We start from the raw sequence: 25604 nt of genomic DNA on the forward strand, positions 1-25604 counted from the left end.
CTACTATTTTGGTACCAATTAGTCTGAAGTTGCTCAGTGTTTGCTGCGGTGATCTTGAATCTTGTATAACTTGCATAATGTACTTGCATACACAGAATACATAGTTATAAGTGACACATTCAGCTTAGGTATAACCTAACAATGCAGTACATACTCATGCAAAGAGACAATGTTCACCACATAACTGAATAAACCAAGTTTACAAGCATGTTCATGGTCCTTCAAAGAGCTGTCATTCCTAAAACACTGAGGAGTCTAAACAAGCTTAAGGCTGAGTACTGAGAGTCAGACACAGCTCTCAGTGTGTATGTTTGGGATCATCAGATGTTTGTCAGCAGTTATGCAGGCAGTCACCAGGAGGCAGCAGTTCATACTACATACTGTATGTTCAGACAAACCAGAACTGGACCTTCAGAGTGACTGACATGGCTGCTGCTTGACACTGGAAAGGATTGGAATCATCGCACACAAAATGAAAATGCTACGCTTTGTATCTCTGAGGATGGAGTGGAAAATTGTGTCCAAGTGAACGAAGATTTTTTGTCCTGTGGTGTGCTGCTCATGTCATCTCCTAAGTTATAAAGTGCTTGTATGGGCGTGCAGCTCCGACATGCAGCAAGCAGCTGCTTATTCTTCCACCCTCAACCATCTAACGTATGAACACATGGAGTGTCTCCTATCCACCTCTTTTCATTTTTTGAGATCCATCTCGTCCTTCCCTTGTCATTTTCATGCCCTCATCTGTCCTAGTGTTTCTCTGCTGCAGTTCCCATTTGTTCCATCTCTTTTTCTTAAAACATTCTAAGTTCTCTAAGGCCTGTATAGACTACAGGTCTAAGCTATAGTAAAGCCTTTAAATTCACCAGGCATCATCACAGGCCTTCAATCTCAATGACGAAAAGTAGCACTCAGCTGAAGCTCACTCAAATGAAAGAGGAAAGGCAGCGAGTGGGAGACTGAGCAGAGGCGTTATAGAGTAACAGAATTACACAAAAGACACCTGCGGTAGGGTGATGTGTCTCATCTTGTCCCTGTGTGTGTGTGTCTGAGGCTGTCAAAGTATTTGGCCAATCCACTGTTGGTTCAGGAATTTTGTCTGATGACACAATTCAGCTATTCTTTTGCCAATACGGGTACAAATGTACACAATCACTCACTCACCCTGTGTGAAATATGTGAAGATATTACACATCTAGCAACAGTAGATATATTCATTAGTCTACACAGAATCGCTTACAAGACACATTCACATGCATCAGTAAACACACGCTTTGATTAATATTACACACACACTGAGGGTCATGTCAACCCCTAGATATGTGCTGTGTGCAGGAATATCTGTGAACATTGCTTACATTAGGACATATGAAGTGATTATGAATGACCTGCCCCTCCTAAGTGTGCTTAGCATGTAACTGGATCCAACTAACATACCTCAGGCCTGACATACTGAACATGGAGTCTTCAGCACACTGAACCCTTCAACTGAACCTTTCACATGAACACCAAGGAATTCAATAGGTGAATAAGTAGATTAATCTATTTCTACTTCAAAAAAAAGTAATTGAAAATACTTGAAATGGTGCTTATTGTACAAATGGATACTGAGATAAGATGAGATTAACCTCTGAGCACAAATTCACTTCACCTCAGGTAGGGATTGAGTGAGTCAAGGACTGACTGAACAAAATAAACTATCAATCCCACTATTATGATTTTTTAAATCCTTCCAAAAAACAATTATTCTTTGTATCTGCTCGGTCATTACCAATCATACTGTTACAAATCCATGACGGCTTATGCAGGTGAAGTTGTAAAAATGCCATGCAAAGTTACAGAAGGGAATTTTGCCTTGAGCTATGAGAAGAAATCATAAATCTGGAGGCCCTGCAAAGCAAACCGACCCAACAGTGTTGATGCATGGTTACCAGATCGAGGCAGAGCTTCAAATAGAAGTACTTCACATATATAGGCTGCTGAAAGTAGATATGCATGACTTTGATGCCATTCAGACAGATATCTGGTAACTATATAGTACATACATTATGCCACTGATGCCAACACTCATATGGACAAACTTCTCCACCCCTTTTCTTGTCTTCCCTCTTTCCCTCGCTTCATCCATTTCATTTTAACTCACTGCCTCATTGTGAGACAAACCAAAAGCAAACTGGCTTCATATCTGGAGGCTCCAAATCCAGGCAGCCCCTTAGTGGGCTGCAATCCCCTTCCTAAATCCCTTCCAGGAGCCGGGGCAAAGGGCCGATGTGGTGAACATGGAGAGGTTCTGTCTATGTTCTGCTTGGACGACTTGGAGCCTTTATGTAACCAATGCTGTATGGACGAGAGTCATGCAGGACATAGGGTTTACTCCTTAACTGAGGCTGCGACAGACTGCAAGGTAGGAAGCAGGTATCAGGTACTGCAACCAAGGCTTTTAGGAGTATCATTTTCATGCAGGAGAAAGAACATGTTTTAACAGCAGACAGCAAACAAAGGCTTGTTTTGACTTACTGAGTTGGACTTGAAAGTGAAATGAAACAACTGACGAATGACAACTGAATTAGTTTTATTTCGCAAGTGGTTATCATCCAAGTTGTGTCTGGGTGTCACATTCTCAGTTGTATTACTTAATTTAAGTCAAATCCAGTCTGTTATTTGCCTTAGGGACTCCAAGTGGGCCTGTTTTACTTATTGTCTCTATTCAGTGAAAATGTATATATCTTCTGTGTATTTTAAAATATTTTGTGTCAACCCATAAAGGAGCACTAAAATCCTGCAATCTAAGTGAAAACCAAAACCACCATTGTCCCCATCAATGCCCGCCTAAAGCAGGTCACCCCATAAGTATCTTTAATTGGATGTGATCCGTCCCCTCAATAGGCCTTTTAAACTGTTTAATGTTTAATGGTTACACACAAAAATGGAAGGGCGAAAAGATTACACAAGGATGAGTTGTACATTAACAGACGGCTATTCGACAAAACCCACAAGCACTCAACACCTAGGTAAAAGGTATAAAAAGATGTAATACTGATTAATCCGAGAACCAATGTGATTTGGTTCAACCTAATAAAATCAAAGCATAATCACAGGGTCAAACACATAGCAGCTTGGAGAGATTCATTCTTTTCCTCAGGCACACTTCAGCAGTACAGAGAGGAATAAAGCTGGTCTGCCTTAACACACAACTCAAGAGTACCACGAATCATTAAGAGCTTCAAGAGTTCTTCTGTGAGGTGAACACTAGTTTAACCAAGACTATAAGTGAACCTGGCATAACAGTTTTGATACATTTTTAATGAGATATCTCCTGGAACAGCTGCAAACACACTCCTAAACAAGGAGGCGGGCATTTGTCATCTGCTGTAAATATTAATTTTTCTGCCCAAACAGATGTCTGGTTGTGTTACAGTAATCTCTAGGGAGTTCACTGATATTCATGCAGTGAGTTCTAAAGAGGCAACAAGCTGAGCACTAAGAATAGGCTAGAGAGCAGACAGGGTGTGTTGAGTGTCTGTGAAGGTCAATGAATACTGTCTGTACTGGGACATGGCTGACTGATCATTTTGTGTATACAAATACGCACGTGTTGTACCTTTAATGTGTTCTAAATATACACGCACGCATGAGAGGTCAGACTTGCTGACGCGCTCGATTACCTGAGCTTTTTGCCTGTAACTTTTCTTTTGACCACTAGGCAGAGCTCAGAGCATCACTGGAGAAATTGAGCAAGAGGATGACTGAGTTTGAGGAGGTCAGCCAGACGTGTGAACATGCATCTAGCTACAACCAGGTGAGACCAACATGATAAGAACACATTTAACTCAGATATATGGAAATACACTTTTCTCACTCTTTCAATGTTGTCCAGGCCGAGGTCAAACTCACAGAGGAGAGGATGAGGAAGGAGTTTGAAATGCTTCATGGCTTTCTGAGGGAGGAGGAGGAAGCCAGGCTACATGCACTCAGGGAGGAAGAGGAGGAGAAGAAGCTGAAGGTGGACGAAAACGTGGAAAGTCTGGACCAGGTGATAAAATGTCTGGAAGAGAAGATCCAGCTGGTTGAAGCAGCGCTAGAGACAGAAGGGGGTGGAGACTTTTTACAGGTAAAAAAAATAAAACAGCAATATGGTCAATAAATTGGTTGATGGGTTTGGATATTAAACAATAACCATACAAACTCCTGTTTCATAGAACTACCAGGACACAATGAAAAGGTATGTTTCTACTTTTGTTGTTATTGTAATACACAAGTATAAAAGGTACACATACATTACTCAACTGTGTGTGTGTGTGTGTGTGTGTGTGTGTGTGTGTGTGTGTGTGTGTGTGTGTGTGTGTGTGCGTGTGTGTATGTGTGTGTGCACGCGCGTGTGTGTCAACTGTAGTACATGGAAGGGTCACAAGGAGCCAAATAAGGGTGGTGGACTTCTAATAGATGTGGCCAGACACCTGGGTAACCTCCAATATGCAGTCTGGGACAAGATGAAACACATCGCCCCCTACAGTTAGTTTCTTGTACATACTACTGTATTGAATGTGCACATTTCTCTCTTCCTTTTCATCTCCTTCATCTCAGCTCATGTGCTATGCCTCTGTGACCTATCTACCTTCCAGCTCCTGTGCTCCTGGACCCAAGGACAGCTGGCCAGTCCTTGACTCTGCCTCCTGGGCTAAACAGCATTCAGAAGACCAATGGACTGGAGCGAGGCGGAGGTGGAGTCCCTCCTGTGCCAGACAACCCTGAACGGTTTAATCCTCACTCTTGTGTCCTTGGGAGTGAAGGATTTAACTCAGGAATACACTGTTGGGATGTTGAGGTACATACATATATATTCTGTATATATACTTTCAGAATTACAAGTTCATTCATCTCCCATGTTAAGCCATCTAATCTGTCACTATTGATCAGGTTGGCAACAGTAATAACTGGAAGATAGGAGTCGCAGGTGAATCAGTATGCAGAAAGAAAAAGTTTGAAGCATGTCCAGAGGCAGGACTTTGGTGCATCAGCCTGCGAGAGGGCAAATACGAGGCGCTGACCTCTCCCCCACAAATCCTTCACATTGACGGAGGATCAGACCACCTTAAGAGAGTCCGTGTGCGACTTGACTGCACTGGCGGCACACTGGATTTCATTAACGCAGATTCCGACACACTTCTGTTTACATTTAGAGATTGTTGTACAGAAAAGGTGTATCCATACTTCGAGACCACATCCGTGTGTGGAGGCCTCGCTATGTCAGCACAGGAAGTGAAGGTCAGGGTGGAGGCAGATCCTGTTCAGGTAGGGGGAACGGTCGTACCTGGAGAGGATCGAGCAAAGAAACGCACATCTTCCACCGACAATCCGCTGCGAGGACATCCAGCCGAGGAGAACAAATCATTCAAGAGTGAGGAGAAGAGAGCACAACCTCAGGATGAGACATCCATAAGTAAGAACCAGCTGATCAAGACAAAATCCACTGGAAAGGGAAAGACAGCAGACAAGAACCAGTCTGTCAGAAAACAACCCAGCAAGCCCAGATTCAGTTTGAGCTACCATGTGGGCCTGAACACGGCAAAGAAAGCCAACGACCAACAGATCTAGCAAATCAAGGCACCTAACCCCAAAATTGCTCCTGGGGGCCTTCAATGGGCGACCCCCTCGCTCTGTCATCTCCCCATTACTGCACGTACTGTTACTGCATGTACACAGGTCCTGTTTGTGCATGTGTGTGTATTTTGGGCCTGTATATGTTTATGTTCAATGAAAGAATAACCACAGAGTGAGGAACTGAATTTCCCCTCTGTGGGAGGATTAAAGGATTCTTCTTCTTCATCTTCTTCTGAAAATGGAATTTGGTTTTAGCTATTCCGCCCTGATTTTAATCTTGTTACAACTACTCAATGTACAGTGTGGCATAACAGCAAGAAATATGACTGTTTAATAGCAAACACATATAAACAATCATTGGGATTATACATAAAAAGGTAATATGGTTAGGGTTAGATATATACAACATATATTTCATCTCTTTATCCAACAAAATCTGAAACATTCATTCTTTCACCCACTGCATATGTACACATATCTCTCTCTCTCTGTCTCTCTCTCTGTCTCCCTCTCTCGCTCTGTGTCTCTCTCTCTCTCCCTCTCTCTCTGGCTCTCTCTCTCTGTGTCCCCCCCTCCCCCTCTCTCTCAGGCTGCATCTCCTCCTATACCTTCCTGTCTCACAGACACACTCTCCCTTCCACGACAGCACTGTACATATCAGGAGTAACAGCCTGGTAACAGCCAGCTCGTCTGTTCAGAAAATAAATCTGTTCACCGGAATGCTGTGGCTTGAATCCTTCCCTCTGCAGCCGCGTCTTCTGAATTTTGAAGGTACCTGAGGACAAAAGCAGAAAATTAGTTTCTTTTGAGTGTTTTGGCTTTGCGTACATGTGTGAGTCTCTATGTCCTTACCCGTGGTGTCCACGGACGGCATGAGCCGAACAAAAACGGGGTGCGCATAGGAGGGGAGAGCTTTCCGGACTGATATCAAAAACACATTGAGGTCAATCTGGCCTTCTGTCACAGCGATGGCCGCCATGCCAGCCTTTCCCTCCACACCTTCATGCACACAGGAGACGCAGACAGACAGAGAAACAACTGAACCCCTTCAGTTTTCTTAAAAAGGACAGAAGCTTTGTGTACAGAAGGAATTACTGAAGAAATCCACAGATGTTTGAAGTACAACCCGTATATCCAGCTGTTTGATCTTGTGTGGAATTGTTGTGTCTTTCTTATCTTTGGCTCTCACTACATTAACTTACCTGGCACAGACACTCCATAGACAGCAATGTCTGCATGTCCCAGCAGGTTGCTGAGGACTCCCTCCACCTCTGTGGTGGACACGTTCTCTCCGCGCCAACGGAAGGTGTCGCCGCTGCGGTCCCTGAAATACATGTAGCCAAACTCATCCATCACCAGAATATCACCTAGGAGACACAACGGAGGACAAGACCAACAGACAGACACCATCATTGTCCTCATCTTCATCATCATAGTGTCATTAACATTATCATCGTCAACCACTTATTGTTTTATCTTTCAAAATGTAATCTTTTTCAGTCATTATCTTCTGTCCGGCGCCTTTCCCAGCATGCTTTGGGTGGAAGGCAGGGAAACATCACAAAGACATTCCAGCTTTGTGTGTGCTCTCTAAGGACAAACACAGGAATTAAAAACATGCCTGAGACATAAGCACAGTCTCCCATCTTGAAGACATTGTGAGCTATTTTCTGATTGGTGGAATCCTGATCAGCATAGCCATCAAATCTCCTGAGTGGATCGTTGTGGCTGATGTGTCCCACTAACACACCAGGCTCACCTGAACAGGGAGATGGAGGGAGGAAAAAAAGGGCATTTGCACTAAAAACTTAAACTCTTAATCCTTAATTGACTTTGTGTGTGTGTGTGTGTGTGTGTGTGTGTGTGTGTGTGTGTGTGTGTGTGTGTGTGTGTGTGTGTGTGTGTGCGTGCGTGTGCGTGTGTGTGTGCGTACCTGGTACACATGGTATACAGAGTCCCTGTGCATCTCTGAGCAGCTCTCCGTTCTCCTCATGCACTCTGAACACTCTAATGGGGTAAAAGCTGGGCAGAATGCGACTGCTGAAGCCACACGCCCCCACCTGGACAAGCAGAAGTATGACATGTGCATAACAGGGGACACAGCAGGCCAACTCATATACTCTCCCACACCAGTGGAAGTCTTCAACCGTAACATGCACAGACTCACACCTTTCCGTCTGTGTTGATGAGGCTACAGTTGCATTCGGTGGCACCGTAGAATTCCCCAACTTGACGGATTCTGAATCTGCGGACGAACTGTTCCCAAACAGCGGGACGGAGACCGTTACCTATAGCAACACGCACCTGGTGAGATGCCTCAGATGGACTTACTGGCTGGGCCAAGAGATATCGGCAGATCTCACCTATGTACTGGATTACCTACACACACAAACATACACAGGGAGAGAGAGAGAGAGAGAGAGAGAGAGAGAGAGAGAGAGAGAGAGAGAGAGAGAGAGAGAGAGAGGGAGGCCAACATGAATGGCTTCTTGTTTACAGCAAAGTTTACTTCACAGTATAACCAGCCTACAGCTGTACACACTGCATGTGTGTGTGTGTGTGTGTGTGTGTGTGTGTGTGTGTGTGTGTGTTGAGTGTGTGTGTGTACTCACAGTGCAGTTATATTTGGCACAATCATCCCAGAAGCAACTGGCAGAGAACTTCTTACGAACTACAACAGTGAGACCAAAGAGCACACACTGACCTATACCCATGATGTTACCTGAAAACACACACACACACACACACACACACACACACACACACACACACACACACACACACACACACACAGGTTGTGGTGTACCATTGCAGTTTCACAGTATTTATTAAACTCAGTTAATATCCAACAGAGTTTCATAAACACTGAAACCTTCAGCATTGAGAGGTCAGAGGTGTACACACACAGCTGACAACTGACTCAAACGTTGTCATTTTATTTAAGCCTCTAGGGGGATAAATATCAAAGCATTGACACATGATACATGATTACATGAACTGAAAGTGATACGGCTTAAGGATGCAAGGAATTACAGTGTGTGGAGCAGACAAGAGAGTGAGGCCAACCTGCAGAGTGATAGAGGGGGAGGCAGTTGTAGATGATGTCATCACGCCGCAAACCAAAAGATCGGTAGCCAAAGGCGGCGATGCGGTAAAACCTGACAGACAGATGGGCAGTTTGACACACATGCAGCATCACCTGTCCTCTGATTACCAGTGCACACTGGGTGGGACAGGTTGGACACCTTTGTACAATTTGTTGTATCTAGTGTGTGGAAGGTTACACCATCCCTTCATTCTCCGAGGAAGCAGTTCACTCCCATAATTGCCTGCTGATTCTTACCTATAAACACTGCCTGAATTGTTCTAATCCTCATTAACATTTTCACATTCATTGCATGCTGTGTGTGTGTGTGTGTGTGTGTGTGTGTGTGTGTGTGTGTGTGTGTGTGTGTGTGTGTGTGTGTGTGTGTGTGCGTGCGTGCGTGCGTGTGTGTGTGTGTGTGTGTGTGCATTTCTATTTCTTCTGAATAAGACAAGACGCTTGGCTCTGTGTGCCCTTTATTGATCGTTCACAGACCAGGTTTTGTGACCTTGGAGGGCAAACATCAGTCAGTGACAGTGATAAATGAGTCACAGGCTTAAAAATGTCGATAAATAAATACAAATAAATGTTGATATGGTGTTGATTTAGTCTATCAGTGTAAGTGTACATAAGGTTACAGGAGATCACAGATGTACTCACCGGCTGTGCACCACTATGGCTGCCTTTGGCATTCCTGTTGTTCCGGAGGTATAAATGTAGAATAATCGATCTGTATGGGCAGAGAGATGAGACAGATGGAACATAGGACAATCTTTAAGTGTTTAAGACCTGAATATTAAGGAGGCTTTCCTTCCTCATGCTTGTCTTGTTCATACATGTGTGCTATATAGACTATCTCTTATCATGCTCGCCCCTTGATTGTGAGGATTGTGTTCCCCCCTCTAAATCATCAGTATGTCTCACAGGCTGTACACGCAAAGACTTGAAGAGTATCATCTAAGGAATGTCAAGTTATGAACAATGCAGATTGGTACGTGATGGAGACGGAATGATGAAAGGTGTATCACCTATACATTACTTTATAAAGCAAAAACTAACTGTATGGTCTGTGCAAGTAACATCTTAGGCAATACGACAAGTTTGATATTAGTGTATGTGTGTGTGTACAGCGAAGGTCAGTAGTATAATGATCTAAAAAAGTGTGTGAGAGAGAAACAAACAGCCAGCCAGGAGATAACACTGACATGTAATGGCTTGTTATGTAAAACAAAGGTACTGCATTGGTACTGATTTATACACCCCCCCCAACCACCCCACCTCCACACACACACATACACACAAGCTCCTCACCGTTGAATTCCTTTCGCAGTGTGTGCTGTGGTGGGTGTTTGGGTGAGCAGGCCAGCAGGGGGTCCAGATTTTGCACTGGGAGGCTGTGGAGCTTGTCGTCATCATCCTGCTGACCGATGCTGAACAACAGCATGCAGGGCTGCCAAGAGTCGCTCACCTGTGACACCGCTGACCAATGCAGACCAGGCAGACATTAACAGGGCTGTAGACTAACATAGTGGATTTAACGATCTTATTACCCCATAAAACAGATTCAGCACCTCTCTGACATGATGACAGCTCCATGTCAGATACAACAATGTTTAAATGAACCCATTAGCCAATATGATCAGCAGCCTCACAATGTACAGGTGCAAGTAAGACACTGGTGATCATACAACGCCTACAGTAAGTCTGATCTGATGTGCACTGTACCTTCTGCCAGCTCTGTGCCAAACACCATCGCCCGGGCCCCGGACACCCTGACGCAGTGCAGCAGTGGGTGCTGTCGCAGGTTGTGGTTGATCAGCGCAGCTTCGACGCCGATCATAGCCAGGCCCAACCAGAGAGCCACCAATGCAGGGTGGCTCTCCAAGAACAAGGCCACCACGTCGCCCTCAGCCCAGCCCTGTGCCAGCGCCCAGTGAGCCACAGCATGGCACCGCTCCTGCAGCTCCACAAAACTCCACGTCTGAAGGCAAATACATTACATTACATTACGGTCATTTAGCAGACGCTTTTATCCAAAGCGACTTACAATAAGTGTGTTCAACAAAGGTAGATAAAAGAACTTCAGGTCACAAGAAATCGTAAGCGCATTTCCTTCCTAAACCAACAGCTAAGAGCATAACTAGAGCTAGAGTAGATACATATGGACGTGTTCATTGGCATTAGAGTAATTAGAATGCATGTGATTCTTATCGTGTCCTTACCTCTCCTGTGGCCTCATAGACCAGGGCAGCCTTGTTTGGGTGCAGTGCCACCGTCTGGGCAAACAAGGCAGGGATGGTGCTTCTGTTCCTCAGGTGTCTGCGTATAGAGAACCTCACTCGAAGTATAACAAGCAGACACCTTTAAAGAAAACATCGTAACAATGTACATTTAATGAAGTACATGTCTGAAGTTCTTATACTTAACTTGACTGTATAGCAGCTATTTCTAGGCTCAGAGGTAAGACTGAATCCCAAGTATTATCTTTCTTTGTTTTAATTTCTCCCTTTTGGTTTCCTTTTTGTATCTATCCATATTTCTTCCTTCCTTGCGCTTCTTCTCTGTTGCTCTCCCGCTTCTTGTTCATGTGAAAACTTGTTCTCTTGTTTAAATCCAACATGAATGGATGATTTTGTCAAAGTACACACACACACTAACTCACACTCATCTCTTAATAAGTCAAACTACTTACGTTAGGTCTCGTTTGCAGGTGCACAGAGCCACGTAAATGGACCTCCAGCAGCCCCTCCAGCACACGTACAGACCCAAACCCGCCACCAGGCTCCAGAGGCAGGAGGAGGAGAGCAGCATTATCACCGCAAACAAACTGAGCCACGGAACAACTACAGTCAGCAGCCGCATAGTGGATCTATGGGTACGCACACACGCAGGCAGGCACACACACACACACACACACACACACACACACACACACACACCTATAAACCCCCTTCAACTTCTGAAGCACTGTATTGGTGGATACCCGATTCCTACCGCAGGTATTTCAGTCCTCGAGCAAGAAGGAAGTGAACTGAAATGTGTGTGTGTGTGTGTGTGTGTGTGTAAAAGAGAGAGAGAGAGGCGGCAACTGTGCTGCAGCGCCAAAGCTCGGCACAGCTTGCGTCATTAGTTTTACTCTTCTCTCTCTCTCTCTCTCTCTCTCTCTCTCTCTCTCTCTCTCTCTCTCTTGTCCCAAAGGGTCCTATAGGGTACATGTAAATAAAACACCCACCATATGTTCTCTAATTAGAAGCTTTAATAAACTTTGTGGTGCATATTCTGTTAAGAAAACAATACCAAACAACATATATAAAACAATACCAAGGTAGAAAAATAGCTTCATATAAATTTGAACTTGAAAGCCACATTCTTACAATAAGTTTCTTACATTCACAAACACTGTGGCTTCTTCACATAAAACATTTTTGCAATGCATGGATAACAAAGTATTGACAGTCTAAGCGACAATGCAGCCACACTTAAGAACCGAGGAACAGTTTAGTTGTTGAACCCAATACGTGCTCTGCATTTGGCCTCCAGCAGGGTCACACACAAAATCAATGTAAATATAACATATAAATATACAGTACACCCTCTGCTTTCTTTTCCAATCTAGACACTTTCACAATTCGGGTGTTTTTATACATTGAAAACAGCTGATTTATCTATCAAGGTCAATGTTACTGGGTTGGCCTTAACCTGGTAGATTTCTAGTTATTACAACAAATAAACTGTTTATTCTAGTTCTGCAAATGAGTCTGGAAGGTCCTCAAGTCTTGATTATTCCATGCACTGTGTAGCTGAAGTTGTGCATTTTTACAAAGGAAAAGTGCAATAATAAAAATGTAAAAACTCAAAGCTTTAAATCTGCTGTAAAAACGTAATCTTATTTCATCCATATGTTACATTCTAGTCACATATACAGTATTCTCTAATGGTGCAGAACACAAAAAGAATGGTCTCTGAGTTGTATTCTATAAGCTCAGGTTGATTGCAAGAAGCTACGGGCAATTCCCTTCATGAGAGGACACTTGAGAAGCTTCCCGAACAGAAAATCAAATAAAAAAAAATCAAAGAAATTCACAGAAACACTGAGCCTATAGGAAGGAAACATGGCTTGTCAAAGGAAAACCATACCTGTTTCTTCAAATAACAGCCATAAGTGATAATACATCGCTTATTTTGTTCACTATCCAAGACGCAATCGACATTAAGTCCAAACTGCAAGAGCCCGCATGAGATTTGCAGGAAAAAATTAAGATGGATCCCAGAGGCACTTCATGAGTCATTTCCCTCATCAAGTTTACACATGATCTCGATACCCAACACTGAGCTTTGTTCAGTACCGCAAATAGGAAGAAATGTTTCAATACCCATAAACAAAGAGCACAACAATTATTTTTTACATCTATTGCAGAAATAAAATACAGCATAAACTATAGACTTGTGTTGTTGTGGTCTACATAGGGCCCTGTAGTCTGCATTTCAAAAATAAATAGCCTGTATAATACTAATGGTTTCTCCCACAGCTCTTATATTATGAGTGTGATATGATCTGCATGAACTAATCACTTCATATTGTACCTTCATTATCTCTTCGGTGGTCCCTAAATAAAGACTTTGCCACTAACTTTTTCTGATGGGATGATTTCCTGAAGGGATTCAATCCTGGAAAAACCTTTTCACCCACAATGCAGTTGGAAACACAACATCAAGAGGATGCTGCACCTACTATCTTTATGGATTTCCAGAAGAATGGAGTCAATTTGCTTTTTATTGGTCTATTCAGCGTGTGAAAATAAGTCCACAAAGGGTTGGGTGACGTGTAAAGTCAAAACGAAACCTTACAACAAGTTACGACATTACTATCGCCACCGGAGCCTGTGTTTAACGGCCATAGAGCCTTCAATTTCCATTTGGAGTGAACTGTTTCTTTAAAATAAGGCTGAAGGTGGGATGGGTTTCTTTGGGGAAGAATAAGGTTAGACCTCTTCATATTTGTGATTCTCCGGTGTGCTGCGCACTCCGCGACCCCTACATGGACACACACAAATACGAGGTCAGAGGCATATAAGAGGGAGAGAGAGAAAGGGGGGGGGGGGGAGGGAGAGGGAGAGAGAGAGAGAGAGAGAGAGAGAGATGCTTACTTGTGACTGAGAACTAGAAGGATTGGTACTGCTGAAGTCGGAGTATCTCGTCCTCTGTTTTGCATAGATACAGGAGAGGAAATGGGCATACTCATCTCTCACCTGTAGGGGGCAACAAAACATCATGAACATATTCAGGGGCAGTAATCCCAGTTGACTTGTCTTTTTTTGTTAACAACAAACACACAGAGAGAGAGAGAGAGAGAGAGAGAGAGAGAGAGAGAGAGAGAGAGAGAGATATCTTACCTGCTTTGACAGTAGGCAGTGCATGATGAAGACCAGCGCTCCCTGAAGGCTGTTGAGGATAGTGAAGATATATGCTTCTACGATCGTGCCTTCATGAAACAGGAAGGCACCAAAGATCCACATTAAACCCAGCACACACGTCTGGGCTATAGCTGTCACTGTGAACGCTCTGCAGAGGACACAGGAGAAGAAGAGAACATGAAGACTGAGAGAGCCAGAGAGGAAGAGGAAAAACCCTCGAGGATAGAAAGGAAGAGAAAGAAGGGATGGGAGCTCGAGAAAAGACAGCATAAAAGAGCAGCATAGTTTCTCATCAGGACGTAAGCTTGTTCATATCTGTAGACAAACATTAAAGATGTATTTTGAGACCTTTAAACACTACTTTTAAACAGCTTTTGGCCTTCTAAGGTGCATTTATGGGCCCATTTTGCTATTTGGTCTTTCTTTCCCACGAAACACATGATGTGACGTGACACCAAGACACAGTAAATCATCTGCCACTGTCTAAAACATAAACAGACATGATCTCATTTGTCATTCGACCGAATTGTAGTCACTGAATAATAGTCACAAGCTTTCATGACTCTTACGCCGAAACACACGACCCCTCAATGATCCATCACAGATATGAAATGATACAAATCCTCCTCTTCTTTCTGTTTCTTTAAATCACAGATGCACTTTGAAGCTGGGTGGTTACAGCGTTGGCCATGAATGCAGTGAGCGAAGACAAAATACAGTGGGGAGTGGTGAAAAATCAGCAGAAGGGTGTTGGGTCGGTGACAAGGCAGCAAACCCCCTCATCAGTAGGACCCTGCTAAGGAGCAAGAGTCTGTGCAGCCGATACATTCCTTATGCTTCTCACACATTCTTTCCATCCATTTACTAATTCCCAAAGCTCTGCTGTGACCCTGACACACACACGCACACACAGACATGTTATAGACATACATATGTACACAGGCTGACCTAATTTTGTGCAGTTTGGAGAGGTCCGGGTTGAGGCTGGAGAACTTCTGGACGAGCCTCCAGACGGTGACGATGAAGAAGAAAACGTTGAAGATGATGATGAGGCACACCGGGCCGAAGAAGCTCCAGATGAGTCCGTGCTGAAGGGAGAGCCAGCAGCTGCCGGGGAGGAAACACATTTACGTCAGCGAGATAGATAACACAGGATCTGAGCAATCCACTGACATAACTGCTCTCACGCAAACATACTAACTCTCCTTCTCTCTCTTTAACCTCTTTGTTCACACACTTACTATTCATCTGTGCCGTATCCCCTCGGTATGATGATGGCAGATAGGACTACGACAACAAAGGGTGTCCCATACCCAAAGGCGAATAGGTACAGGGGTCGGATTGTGGCATTGAACACCTGGACCACCATACGGTACAGCTGCACCCCCTCTAACAGCATCCAGCTAAACACTCCCAGGAAGAAGAAATGGAGCAACGCAGCAACAAACCTGCAGCCAGCCTGAAAAAACAAGAATGGAATGACAGCCAATGCATTGATATGGATGCTCCTATAGTTTACTCAAACACAACTATCCACTTCTTACACTCAAAATGTGTCTACAGATGCCATGTTCACACACACACACTAGCTTGGGGCATACAGTACACATACCTCAGGTTTGGTTTGTGAAATACCAGCGAGGAAAATGAGGTCGGCCATGAAGAGGCAGACGCAGAGGTGCAGGTGGATGGTGGTGCGCGTCCCTTGTATGGAGCGACAGAACTTAAACGTCAGGATGCACAAAACCAAACACAGCAGGGAGAGGACCAACCCGATCTTCGTCACCAACAGGAGCCCGAAGGTGTGCTAGAGGAGAAGATACATGAGGTCTGCTGGTGTACAACTGAAATTGCTGCATTATTATTATATATACATCTGTGTGTTTGTGTGTGTGTGTGTGTGTGTGTGTGTGTGTGTGTGTGTGTGTGTGTGTGTGTGTGTGTGTGTGTGTGTGTGTGTGTGTGTGTGTGTGTGTGTGCGCGTGCGTGCGTGCGTGCGTGCGTGCGTGCGTGCGTGCGTGCGTGCGTGCGTGCGTGCGTGTTCCTTACCTCCATGGGGTAGAGGGCCATGAGCACAGCAAAGCTGCTCAGATGTTCACACGTACACACAGTGTGAGTGGTGGTGGATAAACTTTGATTGCATCCATCGCTGGACCAGGCCCCTTTTTCTCCCTGTCCATCTTGTCCCACCTTCCAATAAGCACAGACGTACCTCACACTTGAAGAGTTCTCTGTCTCCTAACGCACAAGAACACAGAACAAAGACATCAAAGTATGTCTATGACTGATTTGACTACAGCGATCAAAAGGAGCAACTCATTGTGTGTGTGTAGGGGGGGGTACCTGTAGATGTCTGAGGGTGATGTTGACATGGCGGGTCAGGTTCTGTGTGAACGGGTTGGAGACCACGACAGACACAACTCTAGAGAAGACCTGGAGAGACGGAGCCACACCATCTCTTTCAAGTTCCTTCATCGGTTCAAAGGAGTCATTAACAGATTTCTCCAGGTTTTTGTAGCTGAGCAACCCAGCCAGAGCGAAACCTAGAGGAGAAGGTGAGAAGAAGAAGATGAGAGGAGGGGAGAGGAGAGGAGAGGAGAGGAGAGGAGAGGAGAGGAGAGGAGAGGAGAGGAGAGGAGAGGAGAGGAGAGGAGAGGAGAGGAGAGTACCAGGGTATGGTCCGGTCCCAGTTGCCGTTGCCCAGTCAGTGTCCAGACTTGCATTTTCAGTGGTCAGATGGAGGGGTCCAGTGGGAGCAGTTTTCCCCCTCTGCACAGCGATCTGTCCATCTACTCAAGCAAAGCATTCACTTCAGTCCCCACAGAACAGTTCAAAGGAGCCAGGCTCTGATCACCTGGTCATTGAACCTCACATATACCATCTGATTCGGTGTTAGTCGGCTTATTTTGGCCATAAGAGGTGTTACCTGTCCCACTGGTGTCTATCCTGGTCAGGCTTTTCTTGAGCTGGGGCCCGATGAGCCTCACGGCGTCCTCCACTGCACTGAGCAGCCCGCTCACATCCTCACTACTCTCCAGGTGACCTACACTCAGGGCAGTGTCCGTAGCTGTGAACAATTTCTGTCCAGATCACAAGAGACAAGAGGGATTACGTGAGGTGATTGTGTTCGTATGTGCAGTCAAGCACCTGTACGCTGTGTGTGTTTGTGTGTGTGAGTGTGTGTGGTTTTCATCTTTGCTCCTGACCTTCAGCAGCACCTCTCCTTTAATTGTAGCCTGTGCAGTGGAGTCACGGTTGGACAGAGCCAAACAGTTGTTCCTCACCATGGTCAAGATATCTGCTAAGAAGCCTCCAACAGACTAACACACAGAGAGAGAGAGAGAGAGAGAGAGAGGGAGAATAATACAATCACTTTACCCTATATATATATGTAAAAAAAAAAAACGTTATTGATTCATTTCTTGCTTATTGCTGCACTTTTCCAGTATTCTAATAATTCTTCAGTAAACATCTGACTCACCTGTGTAGGCACACGGTTTCCTTTGAAGTGGTCACAGTCCAGCTCTACATGGACAAGAGACAACAGGTGTCTTACAAACACACAGCACAATGCAAAGTCCCCACAACACACAAGTGCCTTTGATACGAGTCAGTACTGTAAATACTGTAAATCTCTGTACAACTCATAATCTTTACATGTCACCAGGTGGTTATTTGTCTTAGAACTTTTTTGTTTCACTGAATTTACAAATAGGAGTAAAGATGCTTAATAACTTCCAATAATAGAGTGCGAACAATAGGACCTCAATCTAGGAGTTCAATGCTAGAAGGAGGAATCATTTTTATTGGTTTAATTTTTCTCCCAAATAATAATAATAATAATAGACTTTTATCTAATTTAACATTTAGGTCAATGCAGTTGAGTGGGCACCTTAAAAATCATCCCGCTTAGTACTATTTAGAATAAACTGCATAAATCCTCTTCCTACGCACCCTGGAGAGAATTGAAATGGAGTAAGCAGTGGAAATGAAGAAGGCCTACCTGAGCACTGAGTCCTCTGGTTGCCATAGTTAGTGTAACCGCTGGGACATTTGCACCAATAGCTCCCGGGGATGTTCTGACAAGATCCGTTCCCACAGATTCTTTGGTGTTGTGCTTTAGCTTCTTCACATTCATCTACGTCTGCTTGGGGAGAGAGAGCAGAGACAGAGTCAGAGTCAGAGACATAATCAGAGACAGAGACTAAATAATGACTCATGTCCTCAAAAGGAAGGAGTTTGGGGAGATTATTTTGCATTTTTCCAGACTAACAGTCTTAAACTGGTCATTTTAACGTGGAAGGACATGAGTTTCAGATAAATCTCACTGAAACTCTGTGGCAGGTTGGGCGATTTAATCAACAGTTTTGGAGCGATTGTCATTAAAATGTAGAATTACATTTTAAATGACATTTGATTTGTTGTTATTCTGCTTTAACTGTTTGCCCAGTTTGATTGGTTGTGGCTCATTCTTCAATAAGTGGAGGAGTTGGAGGCCTGCTCTGTCTTGGAGGAGGTATACTCACTCTGAGTGCCTCTGAGTTCTTATTTGTTGGCTTGAGTTGTGCTGTGTTTCGAAACACTGTGATCGGATGTAACATTGTTGCGATAGTCACTGTTGGTATGAGCCTGTCTCAATTGGGACAATTTGTCTCTTTCACAGCTGTAACAATGGAATTTTGGCTATTAGGGCCTTTACATCGCAAGGACAGACAGACAATCACCCTCTTCACATTTGATTCAGTTTTACAGTAATAGGTAAGGTCCCAAATGAATGCTCCGGTGTGCAGCTTGGAATCATATTCTGCTCACTGTGAAAGGGCCATTGTGGCATTTTAACTGTATGAGGTAAGAGAGGCTCAAATAAAGCATATTTGGAAATTCTTGCCTGTGCTCTGGCGGAAGGAAAAGAGCAACACTGTGTGTCATGGTGTTCCAAGAGGCAGAGTAGAGCACTTCTCCATAAATCTATTTGTGAACTGGAGGTACTGTTGGTTTAGAGTGTATCTATAAATTACAACTACAGGAAAAATACACTCAGCCGCAGTGACTTCAACAGCAATGAGACGGGACAGAGGAGGAATTCTTTCTCATTTTCAGAGAACGTATGTCCACTGCATACCATACATGGACATCAGAGCAGAGTTCATCCACTGGCACTGACTTGCCAGTGGAGTTTTAGTTGGAGATCCAAATCCAAATTAGATTTATTTGGCTGTAGTGCAATTGTAAATCAGTGCCCATATCCCAAATCCCAGTGTGTCCCATCGCTTCATCATCATTAGCTTCACATGTTTTTCTTTGGTTGTACATTTTGTATCCCTGCTGTTCAGTTTTGGGGAACAACAGTCTTTCACAGCTCAACTGACGTTTTTCTTATGGTGGTATATTTTTTCCTTTTGTGTGATGCCAGCGATGTCTGCCCTGACTGCGGAAATTAATAGCAACAAATACTCGAACACTGTAAGGTTATAAATGAACTACTAGGTTAATTCTCTTGGACTCAACTTGCCGAGATGTTTTTACATCTTGTCAAAGTTTGAGAAAACCACAACATTAATCAGTAAAACCTTTCCATACAAGACTCAGCCACACTGATTTTCTTTTGCACTTGAGTTCCATTTTAGTGTGTTAAGCTTCAGCCCCCATTTTGTACATTTTTGACTAAATCTAGCATTTCCTCACAATGTTGGATGCAGTTTTGCAGTCATGGTGCTTTTACTGGGCTCAGTGTGAAAGAAAGCTGTAAACAAACGAACCCCCTCTCCCTACAGGAGTGAGTCAAAGGTGGTAACACCAACCTCGAAAGTGGATGAAAATCAACTAAAACTATGAAATAACGCCCTCTTATCGTGGGATGTAGTAACACATAGCAATTTCTGGTCACTTCATTGATCCGCTTTGTTTTCAGTTGCTGCTACTTACAAGAATGGAGATCATCCTTTATTGATTTGATTTGGTAATCGAGTGTAGCTACCAAACGAAAAGGTTGAGAGGGTCGCTTCACTAGCTTTAGCAAAGAGGAAATGTTAAACTTAATACTTGTTTAAGGTTCCTTTTGATTATTTTGGAAACAAAAGAGGAAATAAATGCACGTATGCAAGTATTCTAACTTTAAGTTAGGGTGGAGTACCTTTAGAAATTTAGCATCACAAGCAGGCTCGAAGCTCACCTGTGCAGTTGCCACGGCTGCCACGGCTATTGATGTACCCTGAATGGCACTTGCAAGTGTAGTTCCCCATTTCATTAGAGCACTTAGCCCCGAAACCGCAGATCTCCTTGTTCAGAATGCACTCGTTGATGTCTGACAGGAGACAGAAGGGAAGACAGTTGAGTAAAGAAGAGGACACATCATCGTAAACACATATTCACACACACACGGACACGGACACACAGATACACAGACACGGACACACAAGCTCACCTAGGCACTGTCCAACAAAGCCTGTGAAGTTCTCCTTTCCTTCAGTGTGGTTGAAGCCCTCGCGGCACCGACAGCTGACGACGCCATTTTTGTAGCTGCAGACTGAATTAGGCCCACATCTGTCCTTTACCTCCTTACACTCATTTTCATCTGTAGATTTGAGTACAAACACACGAAGAGAACACACAGATAATACAATTGTAGGTACAAATGATGGCACTGTGACTCTGACCTTGTGTTCCTTTCTAACCAAATTAAGCTAATGTCAATTAAGTCAATAAAGGCTCTTTCCAAAGGAACATAATGTCTTTTGGTTGTTATTATTATTGTTATTATTACCAACAGAACTGCCACCTCTTGAACTGTCGCCCCGGCCAGCCTCAGGGACACCTCTCCTCAGCATACACACTAACCCTGAGAGAGAGAGAGAGAGAGAGAGAGAGAGAGAGAGAGAGAGAGAGAGAGAGAGAGAGAGAGAAGGGAGAGAGAGAGAGAGAGAGAGAGAGAGAGATTATGACCAGATTATGACCACACTTGCATTTGTAAGAGATTGATTCTATCTACGATGATGGCGATTCATTTTAATTTGCATGGGGCGTTAAATAATGTTCTTGACGCCTGGTATAATAAAAAAAAAACGTGAATCTAAATATGTATATCTGTATGTATACACTATGTGAGAGTATGTGCTTTATCTAGTTACGCAATGATATACAATTAGATATACAATTAGATGGCAATGTAGCAACACAGCGACACCATAACATTTACCAGCACTAAACATAATGACATCGTCTATAGCTGCTGACCCGTCACTGAGTCTCTGCCCCTCTAAAGCTGCTCTGCTGCCTGGGGTCCACTCACAATCATCTCCTCCACTTCTTGCAGCAGTGTTGCTTCACGGTACAGTTTGCTGCGTCCATGATTCACACACTCATCTCCAAGCCACAGTGAGCCCTCTGTTTTGCATGACGAGGCTCCCGCTCGCACAGTCAAGCCACTTTAGGAAAACCAGACACAACATCCATGCTGTGCTTAACCCTCTTTCGGGAATTTGACACTGACAATGTATGTGTGTGTGCATGCACGTCTGTGTGTGTGTGAGAGAAAGTGTGTGTGACTTAGGGTATTCTAATGACTGTGAACTAAACCAAGGCCTCAACATATACAAAGAATGACTTTATGCTCTGGTCCCAGCTGACTTTCATTGAGCAGTAAGCACAGTGGCTGAATGAGAGCTCTTGTGTTTCACTCTGTAGGTCTGTTCTGTCTCGTCTGTCTCCATGTGCTTTTATTGTCTGTCTCTGCTCTTGTCTTTAGCCTGCGGTGCTGAGGCCTGATAGAGAGTAAAGGTTCAAAAGCTTTGCTTTCTAAACACTTATGACTTCCTTACTTCCTTACTTCCTTTTATATTTTGTATCTTGTGCATCTCTTTGCATGCGCATGTTTGCATATAACAGGTGTCTTGTATGCGAGCACATGTGACACTTCATTTTGCTCTGTTTCCTGTGTAAGGAATATTTTATTGAAACCTTTAGCAAAAGGATGAGGACGTGTGACAGTGCTGTGAGAACGTCATTTGAATTGTTGCGTCTTTGCTTCCGCTTTCAGGAAATATTAGAGTAAAAGCAAAATGAAGTGAAATATTTGATTAAACTACTAATATTAAATTAACCATAAAGCAAACTAATGTTGCCCTATTATGGTGGGACATTTAACAACTTGTGAACAGAGACACAATCAAACAATCAAGTCATCAAAGCGCTCCTCTTATTTCAAAATAAATGGAATCAACACTGTATCACACATCATGGAAAACAACGTGACCACATTTAGAGACTTGTGCTTAACTCTTTGAAGTATCTCTGTATTTGTTGGAGTAGGTGAAATATTTTGAGAATAAATTTAAATTCAACTAAATCTTGACCTTTTGTCATACCTGCTTTAACACTCTAACTATTGTTTCTATAAAAACATGTACTGTGAAATACTTCCATGACAACAATAACAGTAACAGTCCAAATGAAGTGATGAACCCAAAACCAAACATGCGGCCAAGAGGGAATTAGGGGGTCATGGTTGAGAAACCACACTGCAGTATGAAAACTAATAGATCAGTAAACATTTAGTAATTGACAACAAAAATGTTAGGAATTAAATTGTGTAAATAATGTGTAGGAGGACAGTCTTTACTAGATTTCATGCACCATGACATATATATGGTATTTCTGCTTATGTGTTTAGGAAACAACATGTCATTATAATCTCTTCTCACTAAACCAGAATACACAGAATGTAGAGATACTTTGATGAAAGTTCTGTAAAATCCTGGAAGAAAATGTGTAGCATTGACTATGAATGTTTGGCTTTACTTTACCACATATATAGAGATAGTTGTGACAAATCAGTGATCTCTATTGACTCTTGGGGTGAGCTCCAGCACTGACACATCTACCCTTCCTCTGACAGGCTGCTGTGAATGACCTGATGTGACAGAAGCCATCAGAATGAACAGAGGACAGCAACCTGGACACACAGGTTGATGTTTCAAATCTGCTTCATGAATTAATCTCGATTTGTGACATAAACTTGATTCAACTGTGTAGTCATTACTAGTCAAGCGACTTCATCATACTAAAACGTGTCAGGGCAGGCAGAATATTACACACACATCTCAATATAATGCAACTGACTTAAACCACCAGAGCTTAATGAACACCGAAATCACACACACACACACACACACACACACACACACACACACACACACACAAACATGAAGTTCAGTTCAGTTTAGAAACAAAAAGTAGAAGTACAGTTCTTCACATTATTTCACTGGCATTTTTTGTGTAACTTTGTTATCTCCCAGCCTACACAAATTCACAAATTGCCACATACACACACTCACACACACGCGCGCACTCTCATTGATAGACTTACCAAGAATAATTAGCTCCTTTCTAAACTCCATGTCAGTGGGAGACTCTCTCAGCTTCTCACAGCAGCTTAGATTTCCCTCCACAGGAGAATTGGATCTTCTTATTAGGCACAAAGGCAGATCTCACAATAGACTTCTTCTTAGTTAGGGTCCAGCTTCCATGAAATACAAACTTTGGGGGGGAAAACACAGAGAGACTGAAATGAAATAGACCAATACGCTGTGTGAGGCTGGAAAAACAGCAGTTAACCTTAGATTTCTCTCTCAGTTTCCTCTCTGATTGTGTGTTTCAGTTCGACCTCCTCACTCACTCCCCTAACTCTCCGCCCCTCTCTCTCTATCTCTCTCTCTGTGTGTCTTTGTGTTACTATTTCCCCACCCCTTCCACCAATGTGTGTAGCCCCTCACACACTCCTTATTCTTGCTCTTTCCATGCAAGGTTTCTCACAACGGTCCAGTATCGCATTGCCTGCTCAGTTCCCCCACTCTCTCCCCTCCTCTCTCTCTCTATCTTTCTCTCCCTCTCTCTCTCTTTCACATTTTGCCCTCATGCTCCACTGGGCTCCATTTCAGGAGCCATTCACAGCCCTCTCATGAGAGGCTGCTGAAGAGAGGAGGGTGGAACTGAGAGTGAAGAGAGGCAGATGACTAACGCTTCATGTAAACAGCTGCTGCCTCACTTGAGTTTTGCCAGTAAGTAATCTAATATCCGTTCCCATTCTCCCCCAACTCCTGCTCTCTCTCCTCCTCTCCTCCGCTTCCCCAGCCCACTTTTTCCCTAAAATGTCAGCCCTTTCACCTCAATTCCACTGATGATGATGAGGAACGTATTCAACCCCACCATGACTCTCACACAGTAAAGACCATTCAAAGAAGATTCATAATGAAGACCCCACTGGTTAAAGAGATTGGTTAGTTTGGTTCATGCTGGGTTCATTACTTTATTTGTCATAAGGAACGGTAGCTTTTCAAATGGATCAAGCTGCTTGTATTGATCGAGGGTCTATCCTGTATAAATCATCATAAGTTTCATCAAAACTGTTGTGAACTGTACTGAACTGGAGAAATCTTGCAAACAAGCAACACGCTTTGCTGCAAGGCCTAGAATGTGTGTGGTAACATCCGTTGATCGTGTTGCTGCTAAACCTATCAGAAAAAGATGATTTGATCTGTGACACAGGCATCAGTGTCTCTTCACACCATGTTCTGAGCTTGCGAACAAAATGTACACACAACCTTTTCTGTCAAGCAAGTGCGAAGGAAATGCAACGGCCCTCTCTCTCTCTCTCTCTCTCTCTCTCTCTCTCTCCCTCTCTCTCACTCTCTCTCTCTCTTGCTTTTCCTTGCATCATTTTGCTTCTGTGTTTTTCACCCCATTCTCACAGACACACTGGGAAGCAGACTGAGGGAGAAGAGCGGAGACAGAGACGCAGATAAATCACTAACACATGCCGACAGGAAGGAGATGATGAGAGATCGCAATTGAAATTGTCTCGGCCAAATGTAGTAAACAAGCAACAAAGTACAAGCAGACGCATCTTGCTAACAAATGGCGCTTTTGTGTGTGTGTGTGTGTGTGTGTGTGTGTGTGTGTGTGTGTGTGTGTGTGTGTGTGTGTGTGTGTGTGTGTTTGTGTGTGTGTCTGGTTGTGTGTGTGTGTGTGTGTGTGGCAGGAGTATAGTTACGTCTACAGTTTGAATGCTACAGTATGAGATCTAACTCTCTGCTATTCAGTGTGTGTGTGTGTGTGTGTGTGTGTGTGTGTGTGTGTGTGTGAATCCCACGTGCACAAAGTGGATGTGTATTCCCTGTCACCCTCAGTCATCCAAAAGCAGAAAATGCATGAGAAAAAAGTGATTTGTCAGGAGCAGAGAGTGATTCAAGTGAGGCTGCCATGCGTCACTGAGCCTTAGACAGATATGACAAAGCTGTGTGCGTGCATGCGTGTGTGCGTGTGTCTGCGTGTCAGTACACCCTCATTTAGACTGAGTATTAAATGTGTTTTCCTGTAGTGGAACCACATTTCCCAGGCTAATCTAGAATGTGCCCATCTGTAAGCAACTAACCTGCAACATCGCAAAAATGTCACACATGCTGCCCAGATTTGTGTTAGTGAAGCAGGATGTAAGGGGTGGCTTTTATTTA

General features: G+C 43.7%; 3 protein-coding genes and 1 long non-coding RNA gene across 6 annotated transcripts; 2 read left to right on the forward strand and 2 right to left on the reverse strand.

The window, feature by feature from the left end:
* The first annotated feature begins 2662 nt into the window (after nt 1-2662).
* On the forward strand, nt 2663-5728 carry LOC142996922 (uncharacterized). The gene is given in 4 exon segments (XM_076148048.1): nt 2663-4120; nt 4197-4509; nt 4620-4884; nt 4887-5728. Coding segments are annotated over 4 exon segments (1503 nt in total). The 5' UTR covers nt 2663-3901; the 3' UTR covers nt 5593-5728.
* Nucleotides 5729-5918: 190 nt separating this feature from the next.
* On the reverse strand, nt 5919-11758 carry LOC142997024 (long-chain fatty acid transport protein 1-like). Of its 2 annotated transcripts, XM_076148189.1 has the most exons (14): nt 11376-11758; nt 10906-11044; nt 10409-10664; nt 9995-10162; nt 9344-9413; nt 8665-8756; nt 8211-8320; nt 7930-7977; nt 7768-7854; nt 7532-7658; nt 7220-7357; nt 6801-6965; nt 6451-6597; nt 5919-6373 (listed from the first exon to the last, which is right to left on the reverse strand). In XM_076148189.1, the coding sequence occupies exons 1-14, from the start codon at nt 11543-11545 to the stop codon at nt 6216-6218; spliced, it is 1875 nt and encodes a 624-aa protein (XP_076004304.1). In that variant the 5' UTR covers nt 11546-11758; the 3' UTR covers nt 5919-6215. The 2 variants fall into 2 exon arrangements, with proteins under 2 accessions (XP_076004304.1, XP_076004303.1); XM_076148188.1 differs by having other exon boundaries at nt 7768-7977.
* An 822-nt stretch (nt 11759-12580) lies between these two features.
* LOC142996825 (uncharacterized) lies at nt 12581-12922 on the forward strand. Its single transcript, XR_012961784.1, has 2 exons — nt 12581-12669; nt 12708-12922. It is a non-coding gene; the product is annotated as an uncharacterized LOC142996825 (long non-coding RNA).
* Nucleotides 12923-13008: 86 nt separating this feature from the next.
* On the reverse strand, nt 13009-23814 carry adgre5b.1 (adhesion G protein-coupled receptor E5b, duplicate 1). 2 transcript variants are annotated; one of them, XM_076147927.1, is made up of 17 exons: nt 23462-23814; nt 20861-20935; nt 20522-20671; nt 20270-20401; nt 18101-18244; nt 17579-17622; nt 17304-17417; nt 17024-17177; nt 16767-16886; nt 16441-16640; nt 16147-16335; nt 15710-15904; nt 15339-15556; nt 15046-15204; nt 14077-14245; nt 13831-13932; nt 13009-13717 (listed from the first exon to the last, which is right to left on the reverse strand). In XM_076147927.1, the coding sequence occupies exons 1-17, from the start codon at nt 23490-23492 to the stop codon at nt 13676-13678; spliced, it is 2238 nt and encodes a 745-aa protein (XP_076004042.1). In that variant the 5' UTR covers nt 23493-23814; the 3' UTR covers nt 13009-13675. The 2 variants fall into 2 exon arrangements, with proteins under 2 accessions (XP_076004042.1, XP_076004043.1); XM_076147928.1 differs by having other exon boundaries at nt 18101-18241; nt 23462-23813.
* Nucleotides 23815-25604: the final 1790 nt, after the last annotated feature.

The sequence above is a fragment of the Genypterus blacodes genome, unplaced genomic scaffold (genome assembly GCF_046128005.1).
Source record: "Genypterus blacodes isolate CSIRO-AG114 ecotype Tasmania unplaced genomic scaffold, CSIRO-AGI_Gbla_v1 ptg000039l_1, whole genome shotgun sequence".
In the NCBI taxonomy this organism is placed as follows: domain Eukaryota; kingdom Metazoa; phylum Chordata; class Actinopteri; order Ophidiiformes; family Ophidiidae; genus Genypterus; species Genypterus blacodes.